Source organism: Haemaphysalis longicornis, unplaced genomic scaffold (assembly GCF_048455015.1).
Source record: "Haemaphysalis longicornis isolate Haplotype H1 unplaced genomic scaffold, Haemaphysalis longicornis Haplotype H1 scaffold_5, whole genome shotgun sequence".
NCBI classification, from domain to species: Eukaryota; Metazoa; Arthropoda; class Arachnida; order Ixodida; family Ixodidae; genus Haemaphysalis; species Haemaphysalis longicornis.
The window spans coordinates 64,814,384-64,837,802 of record NW_027526385.1 but is presented as its reverse complement, the minus strand read 5'-3'; the positions used below and the strand labels follow the sequence as shown (position 1 = coordinate 64,837,802).

The 23,419-nt window shown below is 44.9% G+C and overlaps 1 protein-coding gene across 1 annotated transcript in view; it reads right to left on the bottom strand.

The window, feature by feature from the left end:
* Positions 1–441: 441 nt before the first annotated feature.
* Positions 442–23,419, bottom strand: part of LOC144139266 (cytochrome P450 3A43-like) — a 52,969-nt gene continuing 29,991 nt past the window's right edge. The window contains exons 9-14 of the mRNA XM_077671672.1: positions 20,713–20,776; positions 16,102–16,210; positions 10,779–10,870; positions 9,706–9,846; positions 6,929–7,091; positions 442–741 (exon numbers count right to left, since the gene is read on the bottom strand). Coding sequence (XP_077527798.1) covers positions 652–741; positions 6,929–7,091; positions 9,706–9,846; positions 10,779–10,870; positions 16,102–16,210; positions 20,713–20,776 — 659 coding nt within the window. The 3' untranslated portion in view covers positions 442–651. The remainder of the gene's footprint in view (positions 742–6,928; positions 7,092–9,705; positions 9,847–10,778; positions 10,871–16,101; positions 16,211–20,712; positions 20,777–23,419) is intronic.

Genomic DNA, 23,419 nt, shown 5'->3' with positions numbered 1-23,419 from the left:
GAGGTTTCGTAGCGCCCGGTTCGTAATGTGGTCAGGACCTGGGACCGAATTGAGCCCAAGTTTGGAAATCGCCAATCGGATCTCGGCATTAATTATGTCTCGGTACATCTCACTGTTGGTGTAACCCATGTGCAAGGATAGTGCTATCTTGGGTACTATGGGGGGGGGGGGGGGGGGGGGCGGGTACTCGACATTGATTTGTGAAGTGAGTTCATCATCAGAGCCTGAGTATGTGTGAATGATTTCTTTAAGCGGTTCTCTGTTCTGTCTTGTTCTAATCAGTGTGGAGGAGGTGTCTAAGTAGATGCCCCATCTTCATAAGAGGACGCTTGAAACCCAAGGTGAGTGTTTTCTGCAAGCCCTCTGTTTTTGTGCTAAAATCTAGCTTTTTACAACTCGGCAAATTATGTTTTCTACATAGAGAGGAAAATAAACATTTATTTGGCCAACAACGAAAATCAAATTGAGCGACAAATTATCTTCAGTACTCTAGCGTTGATCATCCAAAGTGGGTAGCTTTCCCAGTCGCATTTGCCGTGACCTTCAGCTGCTTGTCTGGCCCGGATCACCAGGCGAGAATGATTCTCCCGAACCTCGCTTCACAGCAGGACGTGCCATAATTCCATCGACCGGTTGGTTTATCCTCCAAAATTATTTTTTTTTCTTGAAAGGGCAAAGTTTGATCCAAACGTCGTATTTTGGCACCGCCTGCAGGGAGTACGTGTGAAGCTCCAGGTCAGGCTGTAAGGAAACGGAATGTGGAGGATACCAGCTGATTACTTGGCTGCACAATGTTTATACGGTAATATTTCACGGTCGAAATGTTCATTACTCTACAGTAATAATGGGAGCTACACATCTTCTTGAGAATGCTTATACCGCGGAAAGACGGAAACTGGGGTGAAGCGCAAATTACATTCGTTTATTATGATCATGCTATTTTCTTTATAAGCCTGCCACTGGCGTACAAATGAATGCACGCAATGAAATTCACGAATTTGTAGAATAAAACAATGAAACGTTATTTTCCCTTTGATTCGACCTCCTCAGGCGAACAGCACAAGGCAGAATTTATTGATCACACCCACCCATTATGGTTTCACCAACGAGTTTCCAAGAGCACCCTAGAAATGTTATTTATTATCTTACAACCCGGCGTCCACAGGGTAAATTGTGAAGGAAATTTTGTATTTACATGTTAAATTTTGTCAAATGTAACAACAAAATAAACCGTCGTAAAACATGACTGTGTATGTGCTTTCGTCGCTGCAAATGCCGTCCAAAGACGATTGACTGCTGCCAAAGCTGCGCACTTACAGCTTCTCCTCTTTGGTCATGCCGCCTCTCGGCCTCTTTCTCTTTTTTCGTGGTCTTCGCATTCAGTATGAAGTGGAGGTTCCCTCATTTTCATTTTGGCTGCGTTCGCACTGTGCTTGGGATAGGTAGAATTCGAGCTGCCTTGTTTTCTAGTTTGCGTTAATCTAGCCTTTCAAGGGCACCATATTAAATACGGTGTTTCTTTTTAAAGCGAAGGCTTTCTCAGTAAGACCGATGGCATTCTAAAAAAAAACTAATGCATTTCTCCATAGACAGGTTGGTGGACCGAAAAGCTCTGATAACATCTCGGGACACACGGCGTGGGCGTAAAACCAGGCTTCCATTGAATCAAAACGGTTACTTAAAGATTGCAAAAAAGCAAGGGTTCTAGATAAAACAATACAGGCATCGATCATGAAGGAGTAGAATAATAATAACTTTATCTCATAAACCACGTATCGGTGTACATTTAAATCATTCGTAGATGCCTTTATTTATGCCTCGAAAAATCGCCGCAAGGATTTGTTCTTTGTTTGCGATTCGGATCCTTAATATTTTGGTGAATGGATGGACGCATTTTTATGAAGATTTTGACGCCTTATTGACACAGTTTTGATGTAAGAAAGCTTTCGCGCATCCCTTAAACTTCTCTGGGAGAAGATGATACAGTTTTGTTTTCTTTTGTGGATCCCAATTCAATACGTATTCCTAATTTACGAATCCTGCTGCTCTACTACGTGTTTAAACTTTGCCCTAACTATTACTGAGGTATTTTGCGCGCAAACGTATGTGGATATGCATGAAACATTGCAGCGTTTTTTAGTAGTTAGGTAAGGCGTTGGCTATGTGTAGTTTGTGTTCAAGCGTTCTTCCGACTCTTTACAGGAAGAGCAATTGAATCGAGCGACGCACACACGGAGTTTGACATAAAGGCACATTTTTGCGTTGATTAGGCTGATAGAGCTAATGCGTTTAGAAGTAAAACCAGGCTGACATATCATGAATGGTATTCTATATGATTCGAACAGATGAAACCTAGTGCGCAATTGATTTTTTTGAGCTACCCAGGTTTTCAATCGCTTGGGTTAAACGTTTCACGCTATGTCCTCCGCCTACTCTAAAAAGGTGCCCATTTCATTACTCCTGTGGTAAAAATGCTCTCTATCCACCAGGCCACATTCTTAGTGTAGTGTAAAAATGTAGCATAGGCAGCGGATCCATGCCACAGATTAGTACGTTACAAGTGCGGGCCTCCTGTGCCCGTTTGGGTATGTCACCTAATGAATGCTGCAACACACCCATGTAAGTATGCAGCGAAAGAGGCTTGTGATACAGAGGACAGGGCAGTGACACTCGTGCTGAGACTCAGAGTGAGAGAGAGAGTAAGTAAGTAGGTAAGTTGGTGGGTGTATGGGTGGGACGGTAGGTGGGTAGTGTTGTGCCAGAGCGCCCAGCCCAAATTCGCTCCATCTGGCCACGCATGATGGCGGGGCTGATTTAAGCCTATGTCAAACCACCCGCGGCAGACGTGACCCAACTTGAAGGCGCCGAAGGTACACCTCGCCATTCCCCTTCGCAACGGCTGGGCCGAGTCATGCCTCAGACGAACGGCCCACGGCAGACAAGCAGCAACACGCCTGGAAACGGCACCGCCGAGTTGCCCTCCCTTTCCCGTCGCGGCGGCTTTGGCTGACGGAATCGCTTCGCCTCCATTCATCGAATTCAAACTTCGGCCAGCGAGAGTCCTGATTCGAGCGATTCAAACCGCTCGTGGTTGCAACGGACTCCCGGGAGTATAAAACCAGCGCGGAAGCACAGCGAGCACGGCATTTTTCGGGGGCACCGAGTGGAGACGTGTTGTCGCCTTTGTGCGAGCCATGTAACTCTTTTGTTAGGCTTGTACATACTGTATATAAATGTTACTTCAACTCGTCGTCGGCTTGAGAACTTCATCGCTCTGCTCTGCGGCACGTCGATAGCGGACAGAGCAAGGCAACGTCGCAGAACAGGTGACTGCGCTCGGATGGCCAGTCCCATCAGTGGTGGCTGCGGTGAGATGGCGCAGTCCCAATAGTATAGGTAGGTGGTTGAGTGAGGGCGGGCAAGCGGGCGGACAGGCGGGCAGGCAGGCAGGCGGGTAGGTGGGTAGGTGGGTAGGTAGGTAGGTAGGTAGGTAGGTAGGTAGGTAGGGAGTTAGGTGAGTGGGTGAGTGGATGGGTGGGTGGGTGGGTGTGGTTAGGTAGCTGTGTAGGTGGGTGGGTAGGTAGGTAGGTAGGTAGGTAGATAGGTAGGTAGGTAGGTAGGTAGGTAGGTAGGTGGGTGCGTGGGTGGGTAGGTAGGTAGGCAGGTGGGTGGGTGGTTGCGTAGGTAGGTAGGTAGGTGGGTGGGTTTGGTTGGGTGGGTAGGTAGGTAGGTAGGTAGGTAAGTAGATAGGTAAGTGGGTAGGTAGGTAGGTAGGTAGGTAGGTAGGTAGGTAGGTAGAGAGATAGGGGGGGTGGGAGTGGGAGGCCGAAAGCATTTTATTAGAAGAAATATGGAGAGACGGATTCTGGCAGCTCTCTCAACCTCTGTTATTCAGCTCTGCGGCTTCAGTACGCCGCCCGCGCAATTTTGTCAGCCGACCATCACCAGTAAACAAACGACTTCTTATTATAGCTTCTCAAGCCTCATTGTCGCTGTAGCAAAGGCTTCACCTCTGAGGCATGTCGCTTGTTTCTTTCCTCTAAACGCGACAAATACGCAACCTGCCATGTCTTTCGAGGTATATTTCAAAGGTAATCTTACTTATCTTCTGAGGCCTTTGATAGGCTGATTTCCGTATATTCGCTGAAGCTTTTGTCCCGTATCTGTTTATCGCAATTAAGGGTTCATTACAAACTTTGTTTCACAAATATATTGCTGAACGCTAAACATTACGCCCCAATCCTTTACCTAACCATTGTGGGGTTTGGATCCGGAGCATGAGTACTTTTTATAACCAGGTTCAGTGATGTGGATGCTTGGTTAATTTTTTGCCGGCTGATTGGCACTTGTAGTAATGTTTTGCTGCGTGATTGATGCCTTTCGATAGCTTTCTTTTCGTTTGAATACAAGGATCACGAACATCTTCATACGTGGAAATAGTAAATGTATCTTTAAAACATTCAGGCGTAAAATCGAGTTTTTTGCGCCGTTATGGGCGTAATTTGGCACCGCTGAGGAAACATTGGTGCTGTGAACAAACAGAAGGAGCGTTACAAAGACGTTAAAATTTGTATCCGCACTTATGTTTGCACCTGATAAATGACGGAAGGTCGCGTGAGTCTGTTATGAATTTGAATGTGCTTCAATAAGTTGTTGTGAAGGATGCTTTGTCTGAAGACGAGCAATGGACCCCAAAATTCACAAGAGGCTAACAAAACTACCAAGCCTGAACGAGGTCAAATATTTTTTCTTGTATCACAAAGTGAGCAAATAAAAGCTTTTTTCTCCCTCATACTTTGCGCTAACCAGCTGAACATATGAGGATTACCGAGCAGTAAAAAAAGTTATAATCTTTGAAAAAGCTTCGTGATGCTTAAAAAGCCCCTTTTCTGTCTTCTGCTTTAATATTTTTTTGAAGAGCTTTGCGTTTGATTGACTGAGGGGGCGAAGATAGGTGACTGCGTTTCCTACAATTCCGAAGTTTTGGCAAATTCGAAGGATGTTTACGAAAAAAAATGTGCCTCATCTCTCTTTCACAGGGATCAGTAAAACACGAAACTGAGATGTGCCTTCACAGGATCAGTTCAATGTTTATTCTGCATCGATATGAACTTGCACATCACTTTTTATATTTCGTCGGTATTGCACCGTCAGACGTATCAACATTAGACACTGGATTGCCCGGGCCGGACCACTGCGTAAACCCGAATGAAACCAGACGCCCGTGCAAACCATGTGAACGAAACCGAACAGGTTGTCAGCGAATCGTTTGGTGAACTCACGGGCCCCTGCAGCGACAGAGCCTGATGTGCGGGCTGTTTTGCGCGTGCGCAAATGCTCGATCACTGCGTCCCTGCTCCGTGGAGTGTACGGCAGACGGATGCGTTGCGACGAGCTTAGCTGGCGCCAACTGTCGGCGCTCAATACCATCGTGATGCACTACTTCGCTGCACCTCTCGGAGACGGCAGCACCATCGATATAAAACAGGTTATAGGAAAGATATATAGCGTGTTCATAGGGCTGTCAGCACTCCAGCTCGCAGCGGAGTCGGTAAAGCGTCTGGCACCTCCCGTTGCGGCTATGGAGCACAAGGCTCGAATCCTGGCGCAGCCGCGTTTTTCTGTGGATGTCATTTCCGTGACGGATATGACGTCAGTCAGATCTTGGTGGATCCCGGCATAAAACACTTTCGTGTTAAAAATGTAGCAGGGCTACAGCAAACCAATCGTGCAAAATAGAACATGACGGTGAAACAGTTTGGTCACTCTAACAGTTCATCGCTTAGTTGATTTAAAACGAGCGCAGGCTATACAACACATATTTCATCAAAAGCGCGACAAGTTTCCTAATCTAGAATCTTCACCTCAGACGGTGTACCTTCTCAGAAATAAACGTTGCAGAAAGCAGAGCAAGTTATGGCATTCAGTTGAAGCAGTGTCAGAAATAGACACTTAACAAATAACGAGGAGTTTGAACAGCTTATCGAAGAGTTTAAATTCATGAAAATATTCCAAAGACATATGTTTCAAATGTTCTTGCAATGATTTTGCCGTTTCTAATACGTTAACAGACACCATAACTGTCGTGGAGAAAAGGGTTTCGTTAGTGGTATTTACTAGATTATGTTGCATTTATGTTGTTCAAGTTGATGTACTTACTGCACTAAACATGTTTTTGTGTATTATTTTCATATTCAATGAATTGTTTGGCTTTACAAGGCATGTTCACGTTATAACTATTATTTCTATTGTCAAATTGTCAATTTGTTAATTCGATAAAATGTAACCGAAAAGTATTTGTATGTTCGTTTTTATATATTCGTTTTACTGTTCCTGTTTTTGGCTTTGTAGGTTATACCTGTTATGTTGTTCCTTATCAGCGTAGGACGAGCGAGTATTTGTAGCTGAGAGTTGTTTTTTTATATGCGTATGTGCTGTCGGCTGCTACTCGCTCAATTGCAAGTTACTTTGGCAGAAAGGGCCTCGTCAGGCTGTCGCCGTTTGGCCCTCCTGCAGAGGAGTTAATGTATATTCAGCCCTCGAAGAAAGAAACAAAAGAATAGAAAAAATCTGCCCGCAAAGAGCGTTTAGTGTGGACACGTGGCATTAAAACTTTACGCATGATTAGGCAATTCTCTTAGTTTATAAATATTTTTTCAGCCATAATTGTTCTCAGGAAAGTTGCTGCACTGAAGCTACTGAGAGTATTGGTATACACGCGGACTCATGGTAATGAAGGACTTCAAAGAGTGTACCTGGAACTTGAGGGGTAGTAAAAAGGCCGACACACTCGAAAGTAATACGAATAATAAACGTAGAATTATCGCCGTTGAACATCACCGAGAATAAAAAAAATATTAAAACAACTAGTCACTGTCTGCTTTCCTTCATTGAGTTTCCCGCATATTTAGTGCAATACAAGTAGTACCCTTTGGCTGGGACCCAGCGTGATCCGGAAATGTCGTAGCACTTGCGTCGTGACTGATGCCAACTCCAAGAGGGCCAATCGGTAGCCTAAGCACATACGAGGACCGAGGCCGAAAGGCTGGTAAGCGACCGAGTTGATGAGATGCTTGTTCTTGGGGCTGAACCTGCAGTTTCCACCAAAATTTCAGCTAACTTGTTTTATTAGCGCCCTAGAAAACTGAAGTGTAAATTTAGACGCACATGTTTTGAGAAAACTGCTAATGAACTCCACGGATTCAGTGTTTTGGTTGGAGTACAATCGCAAGGGTTTAAATTTTGTGGCTAAGGAAGTTGACATAATAGATACTGTGTCATACGAGCTCTTTGCAAACTTTACTTACCATGGTGGGCTGTGGTTTGCTATGGAAGACCGTCATAACATACCGCAAACCTCATTCTGGTAATATACACGAAGAATGTAATGACCATCCTAAACTGGAAATTAAGTTTCGCCTCTTGTTTTGACGACATCTTCTTGCAAACACTCCTACATTAACGCAGTATGATTTTCAACATGCCACCAGCTGCCCACAGTGTGCCATGGAGGTGTAAACGCGATCAGAATATTATTTCATCAAATATCACCCAAATAAAATCACTTTGCCACAGGAGTTTATCATAATATCACATTAGGGCAGCGTTTTACTTGAACTGCGCTTAAGCTACCATTTTAATTTTGTTTTAGCCGCCGTGACGTCTCCTGATTTCAAGCACCCCACGCGTGTTTTATTTACTGCGAATATCAATTTTGCTGCAACGGAGAACTCCGCTATGACATTAAGTGCTCTACAGTTTAATCTGAGCAAGAAATAATTCTAATGATTCGTATACAGTGTTGTTCGTTTACTTGTTTTTGTCATTAAGTAGCGGGCGTACTGTGATGAGGAATTTTACACCATTGGAGTACCCCAACTTAGGTGTCGACGACATGTCACTTAATACGCACCCTCAAAAGCCTTCAACTAGCATTGATCACTGGTACTCGGCTTATATTTATTACTCTTGGCTGCCTACTATCACCCTTAGTATGGTTGCTGTAGTTCAGAGACCTCGTTCTTTTTCCCATACATGGCTCAATTTGTTGCTCAGTTGTTCAAGCTCAGTACATTCATCAAAATGTTGACCAGAAGTGGAGAGACAGAATTTTGTACCCTCAGTTGACCAGAATTGGAGAGGCAGAATTTGTACCCTCAATGCCATTGATAGCGTTGACTGACACCAGTTACTAGGCAAATCTACAGATGAGCATTTGTTAATGCAGGTGGATGGCACCCTCCCCCAGTGTGTGTGATTGAAATGTATGAGCAGTGAGCAGAGGTTACTGACCCCTCATGCCTGCCTCTACTGCCTATAGCGTTTGGAATATAAATTTACAGTGCTTAGAGGGGGAGCGAGGGAAAGCATTCAAAAGAGTCAGTGCTAGACACCTTTAGTACTCACAAAGTACTGATTGTTATGTAAAACACGTGAACTGGACATTCAACTTGTATTACGACCGAACGTCTTGTATTACTTGGATCCCTCTTAGCAACGATATCCGCAAAAAAATTCGCGAACGTAGTAGGAGCAATGAGCAAACCGATCTGCCTAAAGCGGCTTTCCCAAAGCGGCATATGTAAAAAGAACCAGTTTATAGAACAGCTGGTAATTCTTCATATCCGCTTGAAATCACCAAAAAGTGGCAAGTCTCTAGCTGGAACATGAACAGAATAGAATGGAGCCAAAGTATATTCATTTGTTGAAGATACGTGGAGCGGTTTATTACGCGCTCCTCTCCACAGACACGATCTATACACAATCGAGCCTACAATGATGTCAGAAGTGTGCAGCAGCAGAAAAATAGGACAAGAGTACACTGGAGTAGTTAAGGCTTCTATTTTATCCATGTCGGCTAGAAAACGCCCATATAAAACACAAAGAATTACTGTGGTTCACGTTCAGTTCGTGCAAAACTTTGTGCTGTGCCTAGCGTTAAGGTTAGTTTAAGATATTTTTTAAGGGCACTGAAAAACCCAAGCCGAGTGAAAACTCGACCAGAAAGATGAATAGACGACGGTTTCGGGGACGCTGAATAAAAGATGTTTGGCAGTTTTTCCTTCTTTACCTTGCATCCTTATCTCTCGCTGATTCATGTGGCCTGTGCCTTTTCTAAAACATAATTTACGTCTGTCTGCCTTCTCTCTACGGGCGCGTATTTTCCTTTTAATTTTCAAAGAAATACCTCTTACAAGGTTCTTTTTAGGAGCCTATCAACACCACGACACGAAGGTATCGACGTGGATTACCCCCAACGAAGCGCCGGGTTAGAGCATAGAAGGCTCACACAAGGCTTTTTTAAAGCTTCAATGAAGGTTTTACAGGCAGGGGCTATGGGTAGGCTGTGATAGAAAGAACTCAGCTGAGGTAGAGGATAAGTGGAATCTATTGTATTGTTTAAAGCACGATGGAGTCTCGTACACCGCACATTTATCGCGTTAATTTCATTTCATTTCATTTCATTTATTTACTCTCAATGCCGTTCAGGCGTTACACAGAGGAGTGGGGTAATCAGGAAAAAAAATCACATAGCAATAACACACGAAACGAGAAACGTTTTTGCCGCGACCAGGAACCGAACCATTAAACTGTTGCACATCAGCACTATGCATTCACCACTGAGCCATCGACCTGCTAGCTAACATAAGCTGGCGTGTGCCCTGTCCACCGCTAGTATCGGAATAAACAACCAAGACAACTTACCTGTCGGGGTCAAACGTTTCCGGATCCACCCACCAAAGGGGATCGTGGTGCAGCTGATACACGGGAATCAATACCGAAATCCCTTTCTTAATGAGATACTGACCACACTGGTAGTCCTTTTCAGCACATCGCGTGGTAAATCTGCACAGCGAAAAAGAACTTAAGGAGGTTTTTTGAGAACAAGAAGCTTACCGTTTTCGGAAATAAAATTTTTAAACGGGTACGGAACTTCCCTTTCTTGGGGGAATTCTTGTGACGACGTAAATCACATACAGTTCATGTCTCGTACAACCTTGACTTATTTTTTAAGCATTATTTATAAAGCGTACATACGGATGATTGACAAAACGACCATAATCTGAAAAAAACTTCTGCAATTTTTAGAGATCTCTGTGGGACTCTGCAACCCTTCCAATTGAGGCTTTCACCCTTTCCTTCGCGTATCGGAGCGTTGTAAAAGCTATAATTATCACTAGCAAATAGAGGCATAGCGGTATTTGCTCGTCCAGACAAAACTCCTGGCCTTGCGTACCTGCTTTGCTTTCTGATTTTTTGTTATGTGGCTATTGAATGCGTTTTTTGTTGTAACAAAAAGGAAGCGGCCAATAGCCGCTACAACACTGTAATGATGTAGTTCCATCGCTCGAAGAACGCCAAGACTCGAGAAAGAGAGACATTTTTAAGAACGTTACCAAGTTATCTGATGAGCATACAACGGTAATATGTGGCTGGGGTACTTTGCCACACCTTAATTTAAGTACTGAATGTATCGGGTTACTACGTTCTGAAAGTACTGAAGATTTTAAAAAGCTGAAGAAGGTGTTGCAGGGTCCCCTTGACTTGCGAGTCCGAATCGCTGACCCTAACACAGCTTCTCTATGCTAAAGACGATATGCTGCATTTTGCAGCATAATCGAAGTCATCTGCTGTTCCCTCAGACTTAACCCTTGTTGTTGCCACCATGCCCACACAACAACGACCGGTTTTTTTTTCTGTAATAAATATATTTCTTGGGTACTTTTACTCGGAATTTATTAGCGTGCGAAGGCTAGTAACTTGCAATGAGCACTTACGTAATTGTAGGCGGATACATTCGGAGTGTTTCCGAAATAACTTGGTTTGTGTACGAAAGTTTTCCAAGAGCTTCGACAGATAGATGGTCTCCCTGTAAAGAAGAGAATTTTCGCGGAAAGATTACCGTTGAGTGGGAAAACACACTGCAAACCAGCGTTACAACAAAGAGTAAAGCTTTTTATATGAGAATAATGGTCTAGGAAAGTTTATGTCGTGAACGTGCAGTAAGGTCTACGGAAAGAATCAATGTGGAAAACTGCGTGGAAGGTGTTCTGCCGGACAATTTCCTCTCTATTTCGTTTCTCGTAGCAGGAGATAAATCAAGATATCTTGCAAGAGGAAGATTTGCTGCAGTATTCCTAGGCAGAGCAATTGATTTGTAAGGTTAGAGAAAAGTTTGTTAACTACCTGTGGCTCCAAAAAAAGACCTTTCATCGCACTGTGAGATATTGCGCAACCGCGATGGCCATACTGCACGGTTGTTACAAGTTGGTGCGGTAATCCATAGCTCTTTTTTTGAGCACGGGCTTTACTACTATACATCTTTAAATGTCCTAATTGCGGGGAAATGATCTTCAGCCGCCGGATCGCAAGCTGCCCCTTTCTAATCGCTTCGCTTGCTCGCAGCTTCGCCTCTGCAGTAGCATGTGACAGGGACCGGGTGAAACGAATGCTTCGCCTGTGCCTTATTGCCAAGCGGCGTCCCGGCCATATGTGTGAGTGATTTTGGCCAAGCGAACCACGTGACAAGGCGAGAGTTTACTGACTGCTATATGAAAACACTGCTGTCGCTATATACTTCCATACTCATGTATACTAAAGGGAAATCTGTCGCTGCAGTCGCGGGCCGCCGTGGGTGGCGCCATTGCCGCTAGTGATGTTTCTCGCCTACTTGGCGTGGCTAGCCATAAGGCTTCTTTTTTCTCTCGAAGCCAAAAGCAACAAGGGTAGCATTTTTTTTCCTGTTTATCGTGCATGAAGCTTCTACATAATCACTGACAAATTATTATTTCTGGAGGTTCAATTTTATAATAACAAAACAAATTTGATGAACCTTCTAGCCAGACCCAACTTTTCAGCCGGTTTATGAGCCATGCCAAAGACAAATAGAACGTGCCTGTCTGGTACATGATGGAACGCTCGCCGAAGCGCGGCTACCCTAGACAGTGGCGCCAGATTTACCTCTAGCATTTATTAGTACGAAACTCTATGGCTACAATACGCAAGGGACGTAGATGGTGGCGCCGCATGGTGGCAGGAGAAAGAAACACTTTAGAGGAAAGGCGGACGACCTAAAACTTCGGAGCCCGCACGTTGGCCGGCTGCGTTCGCCAGTAGTATTAAAGAGATTTCGACGCCGTTTTCACGCCACAACAAGAAGAACAACAATAACCGTAACCGAATGTGTAATGTTCTGAAGGCTCTCTTGCTTGATGCACCGCGTGCGACAATTTCAGCACGCGGTGTTGTAAAATCCTCCTCCTGAAAGCTTCCCGTATTCTGAAATCCTTCTCCACTCTAGCCTCCAGCTGACGAAACCGTTGAGGGCGATTTTCGCATATAAAAGCGTTACGCCATCCTCCACTCAGTCAAGTCGATGAAGCCCATGGCGTGGAGGACTGACTGAGAATACGGCCGCTATCGATCGTGTTCCTGCTGGGCTGTGTGTATTCCCTTCGACGCACGCGAAAGTATAAATCCAGTCATCGAATAGATATAGCTACACGGTAGGATGGGATATCTCAAGCAAAAGCAAACTTCCACGAAGCAGTTGGTGCATAGCTTTTAACACAATTGAAAGTTGGGCGAGTTGGTGGTACATTCTTGGAATAAGCCCGAAAAATAGGTAATAGGACTCTTTCGTTTAAGTCACAAGAAAAGAGGAGAGAAGAACGAATTCCTTAGGTTTATTGGCTGTAGCATGGCATAAAATGAGTCTGTTCCCGATACGGCGTAAATGTCGTGTTTTCCACCGAAAGAAAGACTGGCAAGATTTCCTCCGTGGTTTACAAGAAGATTAACGAGTCGGAGCAGAACAACAACACAGGCTGCAAGATGAAACATCGGATGCAATATGTGCCTCGAGTACACTGAGTTGTCTATCGTGTTCCACTTGCTTGCGGGAAGGCCTACATCGGGCAAACTGCTCGGTGCCTTAACATCCCACTACGTGAGCGCGACAGCTCTTTCAAGGCAAGTATTTACACGTGCTTGGCAGTGCATTGTAATTAGTACAAAAAATATGGGTGCATGCTTCTCTTCGAAAAGACGGCAGTCATGTGCATGCATAGGAGAGAACCCAAAGAAAAACAGTTGAAGCGCACCACTTCACTGATACTGCATTATGCTGAACTGGAATTTATCCAAACGAACGTTTACTATATACTGCGTACCTGGCTCTGATATTATTTTTGTTTTTTAGTGGTTTGTCTGTTTGTACGCATGTGATAACACCGATGACCTGGCGTTTTTTTTTCACACTATGTCTCCTTCTTCCTTATAAAATACCACTTTGTAGTAGTGTCTTTCCTCTTTGTTGTTTTCTACATGCCTTTCTACTGGCGCTTATTTCCAGATAGCATAGTTTTTTTTTTATTTCGTGATAACTAGATTTCGAAGGATTGAAACTGAGACATTTTTCCTTCGTGTTATTTGGGTCACCCACTAGCGTGAGAAAAGAACTCAAGAGGGATCGTGGCCATGCTTTTTTATGTTAAAAAACGGCGGCTCATCCAATTCTTCGCTAATGTGGCAGTTTGATGGCATGGTTTCATCAGGGCGGAAGCGCAGGCGAGGACACTACAACCGTAATCATTGGCAAGTACCCCTTTACATACTCCCAGCATTTGGAAGGCCCATCAACGTGCCTAGCAAAGGGGCACTGGGGAGGCTAACATACGGCTGTGAACATAGCCGGATGAGGCTATTCTTCGATCTGTAGTGGACTGAGCATGCAGCCTTGGGGCTAATGCGGAGATTTCAAGGGCAGGGAATTCATCATTAGTGCCGGAGTACGAAGAGCATTGTCGACACCAAGGGATCTAGCTGAACGCCTTTATGAAGCCGCTGAAGCCTGCAAGCGAATTCTTAAGCATACAGGGATCAAACGGGGGAGAACAAAAGATAGTGAAGCGCATCCGTCATGCAGTAAGACAAACAAAAAAAAGATCTGGTCGCGTGTCTGGTCCCTTCGCTGCAGATGCCGTCAAAAGACGGTAGTCTACAAAATGTAAACACCTCGTTTATCCACACTTACTTCTTCTTACTCTCCCTCTCCCTTCTAGCTCTTCCCTTCACGAAAACTGTGGAGGTTTGCCCAACTCAATTCGAATTTCCCGCGTTAAACTCCCCGCCCGCACTTTATTTGAGTTTTTCGCTCCTGTTAGACTTGGAATGCTGCCGGGATCTGTTTCGGTACTTCAGGACGAAATTTTTTTTAAAGCGTATTTTTATTTCCTATCGCAAATATCAAGCGTTATTCGATTTTAAACTAAAAGAACACTGCGCGTAGAAGTTATGTATTTATGTGTTACCTCAAATGTGGGTAGTGATTTTGTTTCGCTAAATAATGTTGCCAAGCACGAGCTGTGTTACCGGGTATAGTGGTTTCGAAAGTTTTGCGGATATAAACTTATCGTTTCCGATTATTCATACTATTTGGCCGGGTGGCTGATGGAGGGACGGACGGACAGACAGGCAGACAGACACAGACAGACATCCAGACAGACAGACAGACAGACAGACATCCAGACAGATAGACGGGCGGACAGACGGACGGACCGACAGACAGACAGACAGACAGACAGACAGACAGACAGACCGACCGACAGACAGACAGACAGACAGACAGACAGACAGACAGACAGACAGACAGAGAGACAGACAGACAGACAGACACAGAAACATTTTCGCTTTGAGTAGCCGGAGAAAGACTATCTCTTTTAAAACGTGCAGCTAAGAAGAAGGAGGGCGCTAATGACACAGGAACCGCTTCTGTACACGGAGGTAGTGTTGTAGAAGTCTTGTGGGTGCCTTAATGGGCGTCGTTGTGCGTCTATATGCAAGGCCTCCACGATCAGAGACGGCGTCAAAGATGGAGGGTGTACCAAGAGGGCGGCGATTTGGGCGAGTTGGTGAACGTTCATTATCGAAAATCAGTGCGGAAAAAACCCACACGCTAGTGTCCAACACTAGTTTTTTTTTTTCGCGCTGATTATCAATAATGACGGTGTACCACCCTGATAGGAGGTAAATCAGAAAGGCGCAACTGTATAACGTGCCACGGAGTCATAATACATGATGGATTCATTAAGAAGGCTGCTTTTTCTTATCCCGAACGGCAAACAAATTATCCAGCAATTAAAGTCCACGGATGAAGCGGTGGCTATTCCCCTACCACTTTACGACATTTTCTCCGTGACATCACATAACCTTGATCGTGCGGTTGGCGGCCGCCGATTCAAGCCCCCACAGGAGAACACGACTTGGCGTTTTACCTCCAGTGCGTCTTATCCTAAAACCTAAATGCTAACGTGTGCTGGCCCATGTACGTCGTTCCTGCTGATATTGCGTCAGTGTAACGCGATATTCGAAAAAAAAACGTCGTTCGTGGCTGGAGTGGAACTAAGTGACTTACAAAGGCTAGTTTACTCAAATTGAACTAAATATCGCATTTCGCCTCCACGCGCCTTTCAATATTTCGATAGTCAAATTCGTTTGGGCTCTTGTAATGTAAACAAATAAACCAAAACAGGCATGTTTTCTCAAAAGAAATCATTACTCGCAACAACATAGCGTTGAGAAATAAATTTGTAATGTTCAGTTCGATCGAAAAAACTAGACAACGTTGTGTATGTCAACATTTCTCAGCGCGTTTTCAATTAGATTCAGTGACCATAGTGAAAAAAAGTGCCACGACAGACTTAACTGGCGCCCGCCGCGGAGGCTAGGTGGCTAAGGCGTTGTGCTGCTGAGCATTAGGTGTCGGGTTCGATTCGCAGCCGCGGTGGCCGCATTTATGACGGAGGCGAAAAGCAAAAACACCCGTGTTTACGAGATTTCGGCGCATGTAAAGATCCCCAGGTGTTCAAAATTCATCCGGAGCCCTCCACTACGGCGCGCCTCATCGCCTGCGTTGCGTCGGCGGGTTAAACCCTACAATCAATCAGATTTAACTGGCGAGCAGCGTGACATTTTGTGCAAGGTGTTTGAGTGATGCAATGTACCACTTCATTTGTCGCCAATTTTGTATAAACTGCTACGTACTCCGAAAGACCTCACCTTTTCTCTCGTGTATATGTTAAGTATTCTCTTGTGTCTCACCTCTGATTCATAAGCATCTAGAGCTTCCTTCCTCATTTTTTCTTGAATATCGGGGTGTTTGCCCATCAGGTAGAACCAGGACGTCAGCACCAATCTCGTGGTGTCATACCTGCATAGTTGAAAGGAAAGGGCGGGGTAGAGTGGGCAGCGTAGAGTTTCATACCATAATAACGAGAGGGGAAACTGGCGCTTGTGTCAACGCGAAGATGGCGGCGACGCTGACACTTTAATGAGAATGATGGGTAGTTCTGGAACCGGATTGCATAGCATCGAAACGGGCTGCGCAAATTGTGTTTTTTGACAAAAAAAAAACACCTATTTCCCGGTTCTCAGTTTACAAATTACGTGGCGAAGAAGAAATTTAGTGACGAAAAACTGGTTTGGTACGAAATAAAATGGCGCGTTTAAATAAAAAGCAGACGCGAAGTCAAGGAGGTTTGTGGAGCAAGTTTGCCAGTTACTGCCAACTACAGCAGGACGTGTAGTTTTTTAAAAACTATTTGTAAAAGTTTCGGTGCTTGCAGTTTGTAATACCAAGAAACGTTTTGTGCTGATAAAAAAGAAACCGATTACGCTTGGAGAAGTTATTCTTGCCAGAATTACTGACATTCATCAAGCTGCGTTCCTATCAGCGCCGGTACTGCTGGTCCACGCCGTAGAAGCCGGCGTTCGCACGAAAGATGTGACTGTTCCAAGCGATTCGCAACCATCGTCAGCTTCGACAATATATTGCTATGCCGAATGAGCAGCGCGCAACTCCTAATTCATAGACAACTTCGCCGCACAGAGCGTCGTCATTTCTGATTTCGTGCTCGCTCTGCGGCAATGAATTGATGAACCATCTCAATCGCAACTCTGGGTTATAAAACATTTCTACTCAGGGTAGCGTCAGTCAGCGTACGGCATTCAGTTCAAGGAGAAACGTATTTTTGAACGCTTCTTTCAACACACCGCGTCGGCAAATGTGTTCATGAAAGTCCAAAACAAAAACGAAACTGTCGGCACAATTGAACCCATAGTAACTTCCGCAAGCCATCGAGCGCCAATCCGTATCCAGAACTACCCATCATGCCCATTGCGGTGGACGATCGCAGAGCCAGATTCCTGTCCAGTTGTAATTGTATGAAATTCTATGGTGGGCAGGACTATGATAACATTTTTTGGTGATGCACATGAGTCAAGCGAATTAGTTTCCACACTTTTCGCGCTTTCCTGGTTTTTTTATCACTTGCTACCGCTAGGACGGGGAATTGAAAAAGCCTTTTGGAGCTTGTCTGTTTTTTGTTAGTTTTTGTTTGTTCGGCAACTATGTGTTTTTCTACAGGTCCAACGCATTAAAATGAACTACAGGGCGAAAAGACGGGACGAAACAAAGACAAGTAAATAGAATGGAGGCCCACTACAAACTAATTTAAATTATTTTTACTTGGTTAAGACGTAATTATGTCAAAAATCATGGTACATAAATGCCAGCCAATCACGGGCTCCCCCGCGCATACACCATCCAGGCGAAAAACGAGCCACATGAGTTGTGGTAGTTTTTTTTTTTTTTGCCTTGGTGGTGCTTGCGCAGATGCACCTGTGGTGTGCTGGCATTTATATGCCATGACGTTGTCTAGAAATAACCTAGTTCGTTCGGAGCGCACGTCGCGTTTACTTGTCTTTCTTGTGCCTTGTTTTTTGTAGCTGTTTTCTTTCACGCCAAGAATAAAATCTCCCGGCAAATAATTCTGCAATGCCTTAAAGAACGCGTGCCATGTTGTACGCGGCGAAAATGCATACACGTTAAAAATACGAGCATAAGGAAACCCCTAGGCGGTGATCAGACGTTTTGCACGGGAAGCTGAATAGACGCGTAAGATTGAAGACATTATTATCACACTGAAGTGACTTCGAGGATGTGAGAACTCAAAAGCTCTTTTTCAGTCTCTTAGAGAAGTACACCGATTTCTTCTTCAAGTTGGGTTCCCAAGTTTCAGAACCGGAGAAAGAGTGCGGTAGGGGCGGCGGGTATACGACGGTCCCATATTATGCTTCACGTTAGGCTTTGAGTTTTTCGTCGTTGATCCGTACCCGCAGATCGCCGTACGATGAGCGAGGTGCTTGGCATCTTGGTTGGTGAACGTTAAAACACACTCAACTTTCAGCCTAAGCAGAGGATGCTACGGTAAAGTCACACTTTGAAATCTGAAATTATGAACAGGCACCCGCGGAACAAGTACACTTTTCGCACGTTGCCCGTCAGGCGGCGGGTACCGCCTGAGGCCGTACGACACCCAAGCGCAATATTTCGTCTCCTCTCTGGAGCACATATCAATGCTGCTGCTCTTTGTCTAGCAAAACGCTGCATACCGACATTAGCACATACCTGGAGAGGTGTATTACAGATGTTTTGTGTGGCGAATAAGTGCAATATTTTTGAACTGTATTTTTGCGCTCCCGGTTACATTGGTACTGCACCTTTTAATGTTTTCCTATTTCTAATATATGATTGTTTCGCTTGTGCAATCAGGATCAGCGCATACGTTCGCCGTAGAGTTTTACTACAATTCGTATTGCTGATTGATTGTGTGGTTTAACTTGCCTAAGCTACACCAGGGCTATGAGGTACACCGTAGTTGAGGGCTCCGCATTACCTTGGACTGCCTGTTGATCTTTACATGCAACTAAATCTCAGAACATGGGTGTTTTCGCTTTTCCCTTTCACCTGAAAAGCAGCCACTGCGTCCGGAGTCGAACCCACGTTCTTGGGATAAGCTGAACAACGCCTCAGCCACGTAGCGACACCGGCGGATAACGTCGTATAAGAGGATATGTACGTTTTTCTGCACAATATTCTGGGGTTCGCGCCTGCCTCCTTTAAAAAGCTTGCGAAATGGCGGAGTAGTAACCTATTCATGTGTGGTTATGTTATAATGTTGCACCTTCATCTTACAATATTTTAACCGCACGATTGTTTAGCTTGTGCAATGAAGGATCAGCGCCTACGCTCGCCATGCAGTTCTAATTCAACTGGTTGTGTGTTGCTTGCTCAACGCGCTAATTCTTCAAAGGCAACCAAAAGTCTTTGTGCGTCCGGTTTGAGTATTGCGAAATTATTGTAAGTATCGCGCATCATAAAAATGCAAAAATTTGCGGCGAATAGAGAAATTTTTGCTGCCCTACGGCCGGTTACTAGAATTACTTGCGAGCAAGCGAGCACATGCCAAGTGTCACTTGCCAAGCAAGTGATACTAGTAACACCTCGCCAACACCTGCGTCTCTTTCACAAGTTGCGAAATCGGCTGACAACGGCGATAGCGCCGCTATCAGATGATTGCGGAGAATACACAGACGCGCGAATGGGAGTAAAAACGACCGAAAGCCGCCGCCGCCATTGCCGCCTCTACTTCCACCTCGAATACTAGGCGCAAATACCTCCCGGTTGAAAGAGCCTTTTTCCCTGTTGGAACGCCGGCGTGAGCCCATAGTCTTACTTGAGCGTGACAAGTTTTCCGAGCGACAAGTTTTCCGAGTTTTCCGAGCATGTTGGGAAAAAGACACATGAACAGAGAGAGGTCCTCTACTCTGAAATCCTGAACTTTCGATAAGTACAATCAACAAAAAGCTAACTGCAAACAGTAATGGTAATCGCGGAAATGCATAACTGCAAACAGAAATTGTAAGCGTGCAAACGTATTTTCAGGTACCATCACGACTACAATGGAGGTAGTAGAGATTGTTTTGTGATCGCAAAGGATGCAAGTAAAAATTCAGTAGAGGCGTGTAAACCCGATAAATGAGGAATCGACAAATATTTTTTTTACTGCAACAAACAAAGCGTTACTCGCGTTTAATGTGCGCCCATTTATTTTGGAGACCCAAGCTGGGTGGCTAAGGGCAATGACCGATAACAGAAAATACTCGCACTATGACGAAAGACCGTACGTTGTGGCCAAGACCCCGATGGAACAGAGTAAACCGAAGTAAGATGACAATGTACTCAGCCAACCTGAAATTTACGGAATTGAGGAATTGGGGCTAACACTTTTTTTAGGAATTGAGGCTAACACGTAAAGAAAGCATTACTGATGTTCAGTGACGATTAAAAACATGTTATTGCCGTTAAAAGGCAATGACAAAGACGCTACTGACAATGTTTATCGAAGAATGTACAGGAGCGTACATTGTGCCCTTTTATTAGCTACACCTCAAAAAATTACCTAGCCAATAGGGTTTTCCCCTCCGCAGTGATTCGAAGGGGAAGGGTTAGGTGTCAACGTCACTATCATGCACGCCATTTTGTCAAAATTTTCAAAGCCAACCTTGAGCCTTCTGGATCACAAGGAGTTCAGAAATTAAAGTTTGGCTTTATATGTGAGAAAATTATTTTATGACAGTAAGGAAGAAAGGTGTTTTGTCTAGCTTTCCGGCATAAAAGATTTCAGCGTCGCCAGGGGCGTACGTTGGTACATTGAATTTTTGGCGGCCTGTGCACTTGCCGCATGGCTTAGAAAATTTGGACGATTGTACATATATACCATCCCAGAAATTCTGTTAGAACTCTCCGGATTGGCCTCAATATTGCTTTTTGTTATTTGTATCGTGCAGTAATATCAAAGAGAAACTTACCCTCCCACAAAAATCGACATACTATGCCCGGCCAGGATTTCCATTTCTGCTGGAGATAGAGGCGCTAAAAGAGAAAAAAGAAGAAAAATGAGCCATTTACATTCCTTGCAGAGTCACTGACCAAAGATGCCAAAGAACCTCTCAGGATGACAAATTATGATGGTTGCATTGTGCTTGATGGTTATATTTTGAATTACATAAACAAATACCTTGCGTTCGCTATAGAGCCTTGCGGTCGTGAGTCGGTTGTTGGAAAGAAACGTGCTCGTAAAAGAATGTACAAAACCAGCTGTTTTATTATTTTGAAATGTGTTTGTCAACTCAACTACGTGATATATTGGATTGAATTCACTGAATACACTGTCAGTATGTTCATCTACAAAACTCATTTGCTTTATCAATATCTCTTTGAGCGTTTCTCATCGTCCGGTATATGGTACCTCCTTTAAAGAGTGCCGCATACATACAGTGTTGAACGGCGTTCCTGGCGTTCCAAGGCACGGCGTTCCTGGAACTAGTTCCTTTTTGGAGGAACGGAGGAACGGCACCGTTCCATTAAGGGTCAGTGGAACTGTAACGGTAACTCGTTAGGTTTATGAAGGAACGGCAGGAACGGCGTTCCTTCTGCAAACGTTACATCGCCAGGATTTGGCTGTTCTTGGTTCCAAGGCTCGAGTACAAAAATCCACAAGTCGCTACTGTGTTTCTCTTTCTATAAGGTGGCCAAATTGTCCGCCCTACAGGGGAACGTGGTTCCTCGAAGTTCAAGGGCAGAAGAATAACCACGCAGCGGGCCGCAGCTTGTGCTTGCTTTTATGCCGGTTTAGCTTACGCGGTGGAGTTCGACGGGTGAATAGCACAGCCGCGAGAATGCTTTTCGCCTTTCATCGTTTGTCTGTGGAGGCCAGGATTCGCGTCTAGCCGATAGAATTGTTTCCTGCCGGGGAAAAGTTGAAAGTCCGAGCGGTGGGGCACGTTGCTCGTGAAACCACTGTATCTGTATATTTTCAAGGGTAATTACCGCATTAGTGGGCGCGAGGCGCGAATGCGTTGTTGTCGGAGGAGTTGCGCTCGCTGGGAGGTCATTCGAAGGGTCACCGACTATCAATAGAGCCAATGGCACGCCGCAGTATCTCGGGATGATGGACTGCTCGAAGTTACAGAGTACGCGCGCAGTTCGTCACGGCGTGGTCTCACCGATCTGGCGGAAATGGGTAGACGGGAGTGCCAGGTCCGCACGCGTCGTGTTGACCAAGGACAGTAATTTCGTCATTGTTCGGTTTAATTCTGTCGCGCGCCCTGTGGGCAATACCTGAGAGAGGCCGCCCGAAAGTCGACGGCCAGCGCTCAAAGTTACATTAGTTCGTCAGTTTCAACCTCCGTTTTACTTGTGCTTTGATGAATGACTGGGAGTGGGAGTGAGAGTGTGGATCATGTGATTGTTTGTGTACAAATATTTGAGTTTTTTTTTACCTGGCCAATCCGCGGCCCAGTGTGTGTTAGTTTGTAGGTCCACAAGGCATAATTTTGGGTAATAAAACCGAAGTGTTTGGTGTTCTTGGACAGTCAGAGCGAGAGCTAGAAAGTCGAGGGAACCGTGAGTCCAGTCAGTTGACGAGATGAGAGTGAACGCGGAGGCCCTCGTGAGTAAGATATGTTTAGCAGAGATGATTTACCATTTCTGTTTTTATAAGAATTTAGCATATCAGGGGCGCAGTTAGGCATGTCTGGAGTTGGTCCGGTGCTCCCTGAAAAAAGTCGTCCGGGAGCGTTTCTTTGGATAATCTGTTTCCGGCAGTGTTCATATTCGTATAATATACCTAGTTCAATGTGGCTTTTAATTTTCTCACTTTGTTTCGCCTCAAGATTATTCGACAACGTATTTTATTTTTAAAAATGAAATATAACGCTAATGTAACGACACGTTTCAATGTTCGAAGTAGAACTGGAACGCGTTCCTTTCGCAATAAAGGAACTTGTAACGGGAACTCGTTTCAAAATTGGGAAGGAACGAGGAATGAGCTTTCGTTCCTGTTTTAGAGGAACGTGCGCCACACTGCATACACATTACCCCGACATACTGAGCGCAGGACATGCCGAATTCGTTGGTGTTCGCTCTTGAGCTGCTGTCATATACTCCATCTCTAGCTTCTGCTGCATCGGGCGTTTAAAACGGAGATGGATAGTACCCACTATTATGCGGTGAGAGATCGGCCTATGCTTCGGAAAGGCGGAGTAAGCACAGTTTTCAACATGTGATCGTGGACTGCAGACGGCCAGTGCAAAGTCGGTCGAGGAGTTAGTTGATCGTATCTAATAGCTTGGGGTGGGGAAGCCCAATGCAGAGCGTTTTCTATCCGCGAAGTGGTGGGGCTATCAGGGGTCAAGTGCATACCTGACTCACACCAAGAGGGCAAGAACGCTACTAGCTGCTAAGCGAGTTGTTTTAAGCGCACCCCCTTTCCTAAACCTAGGCCTGCTCGCAGCCGGGAGCAATAAACAGGCATTTCGGCATGTGTAGCTTTGGTAGGTAGTTTTTTTAATTGCGAATGTTTGCTCTGCAACACAAAACGGTAGGGGTGACTGAGTTCAAATGTACGCAAACGTTATGTTTTCACTGAGGAAGTCTAAAAGGCTCCGGTGATACGGCCCAACGAGCCAGCGTCTTGAGTCGGTCGGCCAGCCTCGCTTGAGTCCCCCCCTATTT